General features: G+C 57.9%; 1 protein-coding gene across 1 annotated transcript in view; it reads left to right on the top strand.

Annotated features, from left to right (window-relative positions):
* Window positions 1-5,537, top strand: part of ENKD1 (enkurin domain containing 1) — a 7,121-nt gene extending 1,584 nt beyond the window's left edge. Inside the window, 5 exon segments of the mRNA XM_010153748.1 lie at window positions 6-164; window positions 2,862-3,023; window positions 4,120-4,289; window positions 4,754-4,890; window positions 5,371-5,537. Of these exon segments, the coding sequence (XP_010152050.1) occupies window positions 6-164; window positions 2,862-3,023; window positions 4,120-4,289; window positions 4,754-4,890; window positions 5,371-5,537 (795 nt within the window).
* The last annotated feature ends 488 nt before the right edge of the window (window positions 5,538-6,025 follow it).

Raw genomic sequence — 6,025 nt, 5'->3', positions numbered from 1 at the left:
CCAAGGACCACGAGAAGGAAAATGTGAGGCGAATAAAGGAGATTCAGAAGAAGTGCAAAGAGAAGGAGCGAGCCCAAGAGCACAGCCAGCCCAAGCCTGTGAAAGCTCTCTGGAAATCCCAGAAGTATGAAAACGTGGAGTCAAAGGTGAAGGCCAAACTGCAGGTTGGTCCCCACGGGGCACTTGAGCCCTCCTGGCCTGGGATGTGGTTCAGCTGTGAGGCTCAGGGGGATGGGGGAGTCCCAGAACCTGCAGCGGTGCTGAGGCACAACGGGCAGACCTGACAGTGGGGCTGGGTGCGGGGCGAGAACGTGGGGCTTGGGCCGAGGGGGGACTGCTGTCGTGGTGCCCATCCCGGCTGGGCAGGTAGATCCCCATGCAGGGGAAGCCTCCTCTGCCTGGAGGCTCCTGCTTGGCCGTTCGGTGGTCAGGGATCCGCAGGCGGTTCCTGTGGGGTGCGGAGCAGCCCGCACAGCCACACTCCCTGTCGAGAGGTGCATCCAGCTGGCGTTTTGGCTTCCCACTGTTTGGGGCAACACTTATCTGGGGTTTGTGCCAAGAGGCTGTTGTATCCTGCCCCATGGATCGTGGTCCTCTGAGGTGAGTCTTCAGGCTGCATCAAACCCTGGTCCAACTCTTCCCACCCTGCGGAGCCATGGTGGGATGTGTATCTCCATGTTCTTCTCTGAGTGATTGTCCTGGTGAATAACCTCTGAGCACGAGAGCACACGGGCACCTCCAGGCAGGCAGGCGGGAGGCTGGTAGCTCCAGCACAGCCTGCAAAGGGTGTACGTGCCGCCTGTCCTCTGCACGCGTGCTTGGGAGAGCAGGGATGCACGGCCGTGGCTTGTCACCTCAGGCTTCTTCAACTGCCGAAACGTTCTTGCCGTCCGTTCCGAGCCGTGTTTGGCTCTGTGAAGGTTTTGGGTAGCTTTTGGCTTCTTTCTTTTTCATTCTCTTGATAATTTTTCCACCGGGCTGTAGACAGGAGCTTGTGCAGGTGGCGGGTGTGAGCTGGGGGATGCTCGAGGCTCATGTCTGCTTTGCTTCCCTCTGGCCTGTGGCCCTCGGGCCAACGTTTGACACTATAATTACGTGTGTTGATAACAACTGTACGAGTTGGCAAGACGATTTTCAAGCCGAGTGGTTTCAAATGCTGTATCCCTTCTTCCCGGTGTGCCACCAACCCCTCTGACGTCCGTGACCCTTCCACACACGGCAGCAAACCCACGTGTGCTCTAGGAACACAAGCCTACGCTCCTGTTTGACAAATCCTCTGAGTTACAGGAAGATTGAGATGATTTATTCTTTTGTTTTGGGGAAAGGGGGTGGTCTCTGCGCAGGCAGCTTCTGCGTGGTGCGTTACTTATGCTCCGTGGATTCCTCCAGCGAGAGGTGGCAGGAAGCCCCGGCGCTGACTCACGATGCTTTAGCTGTTCCTGCGGCTCTCCTAGAGCTGAGGTGTTTCCTTTGAAGGATCCCCACCTTCTCTGGAGCTGCTGCTCAGAGAATAAGGTGCTTCTGTTAGGTCTTGGTGTCGAACACCAAGTTTCTTTTCTCTCGTCTGTCCCCGAGGCTGTTAATGGCAGCAGCTGCCTTGAAAAGGGCTCTGGCAGCCTCAGTGCTGCCGTGGAGGGAGACGGGGCACGCTGCGCTCTGCCAACACGCTCCTGAGATCACAGACTTGGAACCTGCCGCGCTAGGCAAAGGCGCTTCTCGTTAACGTACCGGGCAGATCTGCATCTCCCGGCTCCTGCTGACCGCTCGTCTTTGGAGCACGATCCGTCTGGGCGGCGTGTGCCCTGACCCTTACACCAAAACCGCTGGCGTTACTGTCCTCCCCCACCCTCAGCCTGCCAAGCCAGGTGGGCCAGGCAACGGGGAGTCTGCCCCGCGGGCACTGCAGTTCAGCTGAGAGCAGCTGGGATCCAGCTACCCCTGAAGAGCTGGGGGCTGCCCTGCGTGTTCCTGCCCCTGCCAAGGGCACAGCAGTGCCCTGGCTGCACAGTCTCCTGCTCCCATAGGGTCAACTTCCACCTTCCCGACTTTGTTTGGCCTCAGAGAGCCTCGTTGCAGACTGCCCAATAGACGTGGAGCAGTGTCGCCCTGTGCCAATGCTAAGCGTGGCCTTCGGAGATGCCTCCCGGACTCCCTTGCTCCCCGCTCCTCTTCCTGTCAGGATAACCACAGATCTGGGATGTGGAACAGAGCAGCATTTGGGAACGGCAGCCGATTTGTGCCAGCATCATGCCTCCCAGTGCCGTTCCGTTACAGCTTGCTGGAGCAGGGCTCTGCCGCATGCTCCGGATTCATGGAGGTGGGATGGCTTGTGAGAGCTCAGGTTCTCTGTTCTTGCCAACAAGGGGCACTGGCGGGTCCCTCTCGACTTTCCGCGCTGCCATCGGGCCTTTTCACAGGAAGCCGCCTGCTTTTTTAAGGAGTCGTTGTCACTGTCAGTATGGACTGTCCATCCGTTTGGATTATCCCGAGCCCTGGGGGGTGTCTCTGGCGTTGCTCTCCTTCCATGCCTCCCAGATTTGTCAGTAAAGAGGGACCCTCCAGCCAACTCCACACACACACGTGATCCAAACGCGTGTTCCTGCAGATTTTTCCCTTTTTTCTAGCGTTTCTTTACACAGTTCAGCTGCCAGGTCCGGATTTGTTGCCGTAGGCAGTCCGTTCGGCCTTTGCTGGCCAAGTACAGGTTGTCTCCTCCCAGGAACTGCTGCCAAGTGGTGGCAGAAAGAGCGTGCTGTCATCTGCCCGCCAGAAACGTGGGGTTGACCACCCAAACTTTGCTGGGTGGGTTTCTCTTTGCTCCAGCTTCACTCTGCCAGTGTGTCTTTTCTTGCCTTTCCCAGGAGGGCTCCCCACCTCCAAATCCAGCGGCTCTGAAATTCCTGAGGGCGTATTCTCGCTGTGGCCCTGGCATCAAGCCGTGCAGGCCGCCCTCCCCAAGGCCTGCCAGAACGGGAGCAGGGACAGACACAGAGGCTGCAGAGGGACTGGGCGCTGAAGTCAAGGTGAGTTGCTCCCAGGGGTTTCTGGCTCTTACCCGCTTCATGTGTTCCTCTAAAGCGTTGGGGAGGAGGGAGATCTGTAAATACTCTTCCTGGCCGAGGGGAAGGGGCCTTGGTCACTGGGGTGTGAGACGGGCTGGTGCTACCCTCTGGCTTCATCCTCACTCATGGTTAAAGAGACCATGAGGTTCCCTTTGAAAATCCCACTGAGAAGTGCCAGTGATCTCAAATCTGCTCTTCCTGCTGTGCAGGAGGTCTTGAGGATTTGGAGGCTGCTCCCACCTTAATCAAAGGAACTGTGGCTTCTGGACGTAGATAAAAATTCGTGAAATGGGTGTGCTTTTTATTAAGGAGAGTTAATCAGTATTATCAGTTAAACCTTTCAGGTGGTCTGTCTGGAAGGTCCTGAACTGCTCTGTGACTCTTGTTTTCTTTCCTTGGCCAGCGTGGGGTTGTCCATTTGTTGTTTCCCAGATGTCATGGGGTGACTGAATTGAAACAGACAGTAAACCCCTAAGGAGGAAAACCAAGAAAAGCTTGAACTCAATCCCAGCGACCTTCCCCCCTGCTCCCTGACCCCTAGAGGAGCTGGGGCAGAGGGTGCTGTCTGAGGAGACACCCCCGGGGCCCAGCTCAGTTCCTGCTCTGCCAGGGGTTCTGTCACATTTACTGGTCTGGGAAAGGCCCGACCAGTTTTTCCTCTGACCTTTGACCTGTCTGATGGGCTCAGAACAGCAGCAGGAGCCACGCGGCTGTGTCAGCCTGGCGCCTCTGTCCTTCTGGCTCTAAGGGCGGGGGGTCAGCTTGGGGACCTCAAAAAGATGGGATTAAAGTCTGCCTGGCACCAAAGCCAGGCAAACCGTGGCACGCCAGGGGTTTCTGACATTTGCTCTGGCACTGGTTTCTTCTCAAAATGTGGCCATAGCTCCTTTTTTTTTTTGGGGGGGGGATGGGCTGGAGGGAAGCCTGTCCTGCTGCAGTACACCTGGAATTCCGTTCCTTGTGTGGGTGCCCCTGCTTTGTCCCACGCGGGGACATGGGCGGTTGCCCGTGTGAGTGCACCGAGCTGGCCCCGCTGCCTCCCTCTCTCCTCTCCCAGATGCAGGTGGAGGGCAGAGGCATTGACTTCATCAAGCACAACGCCCGCAATGCCAAGCGGGCCCCGCTGCGGCGCTCCCAGTCCCTGCAGGCGCTGGACGAGCTGCTGGAGCAGAAGCACCGGGAGCAGGAAGAGTACAACGCCAAGCAAAAGGGTCATGTCCCCCAGTAGTACGTATGCCCCTCTCTGCTCCACCAGCCTTTCCGTAATGAGCCCAGCTCCCTTCACTGCCTCCCCCGGCCTCTGCCTGGACAGAGAGGGAGATGCCTTCACCACGTGTGAGCAGCCTGGGGAATAAATGCAATTCCTTCTGGTTTGGGAATTTAATGAGCATCCCCATGGCCAGGATGGCCAGGCTCAGAAAGAATTCAGTCTTCTCTTCCCTTGCTACGTGCTGCTGAGAGGTAGATGCTCTGGGATGTGCCCCTGCTCCTCCACGGGATGTAAAGGTGTCCTTTCGGGGAGGCAGACGGCTTGCTCTGCCTCGCAGGCGTTCGTCCTGCCTTGCACCCGGCATCTGAGGAACATCCAGCTAGTGACTTGCGTCCTGGGGTTTCGAGCGTGTCCTGTGGCCCCCCCAGATGTGGTCCTTCCTGCCAGATGTGCTGAGGCGTGCTTTCCTTTGCCTTGCCAGCCTGCTGGAGAGGAAGGAGCTGTGGCGCAGACAGAGGGAGGAGCGGCTGCGCAACCTGCCGGATCCCGACACGCCGCCTGGTCATACCATGATGCCAGAGGGGGAGCGGCTGGAGACCCTCAGCAAGCTGGAGCAGAGTAAGAGGAAAAATAGTGAGGGTTCCAGCTCAGAAAACCAGGCAATCCTAGCCAGGATTAGGGAGAGGAGAGTTCTGGGGCACAGATTCCTGCCACTCGGAGAGCTGGGAGCATGTAGCTGGCGTATTGCCGCACCTGAGCTGTGCACATGGACACAGCAGTCTCCTTCCGGTTGGTGGGACCTGCAGGACAGGGGCCTGGCTCTCCGGAGCAGGTTTGTCCAGTGGATCTGATGTTAGGGTTACTGCTAGATTTGGGTTGGAAGGGACCTTCAGAGGTCTCTAGTCCATCCCTTGGCTCGTCACAGCAGGAGCAGGTCACTCCAGCTGAGCTGTGAATCGAAGGATGGGTAGGATTCTCTCCAAGTTCCTGTGCTGCTGCCATTTTCATGGCTGAGGATGAGGTCACAGGCTTGGGAAGAGGACGGATTTCTTTGCTCTTCCACGTGTGCAGCTCGCTGCTGCTTTTTTGTTTCCACAGGTCAGGAGCAGCTGATAAAGGAGCTGGTGATGCTGCCGGTGCGCGCGGACACCCTCAGCGTGCAGAACAGGCGGGTCGAGCTGGAGAGGAAGCTCTCCCAGATAGAGGAGGCCATCCGAATTTTCTCGAGGCCCAAAGTCTTCATCAAGGAGAAGATGGACTCCTGAGCTGGTGGGGCTGGGTGTGCTGTGCTGCTCTGCGCCAACATCCTTCGTCGCCGGGAAGGGACGATCCTCACTGGGGGAGGGAAGGAGAGGAAAGCAAGTGCAGGACCCTGGACCCACGCAGGTGCTGATGTAGCGTCCCACGCACAGCCCGCATCTCGCTCCAGTGCTCTCTTGTCCAGGGAAAAGGGAAGGAGATGCCCTCGTTTTCTCTCCACTGTGGTACGGAGAACAGTTATTGGAGATAACGTATCACAGATCAGCTCTCTGCTCCGCGTCCGTGGCATCACCTCTCATTTTCCCATTTTTTCCCCCTGCTGGAAACCAGTGGGCAGTCCCCGTGGTGCTGCCTCTGGTGTTCCCTGTCCCTCTCTTCCTCCTGCGCTGGGCCATGGCTGTAGCTTGTTCCGGGCACCTGCGGACTTGGCCGCATACAAACCTCGTGCTGTGTGCGCCCTGGGCCCTCAGCACTGACCCATCCCGCACGCAGC

The sequence above is a fragment of the Eurypyga helias genome, unplaced genomic scaffold (assembly GCF_000690775.1).
Source record: "Eurypyga helias isolate BGI_N326 unplaced genomic scaffold, ASM69077v1 scaffold38806, whole genome shotgun sequence".
NCBI lineage: Eukaryota > Metazoa > Chordata > Aves > Eurypygiformes > Eurypygidae > Eurypyga > Eurypyga helias.
The sequence above is the reverse complement of the archived record's forward strand: the minus strand, read 5'-3'. Positions and strand labels throughout refer to the sequence as shown.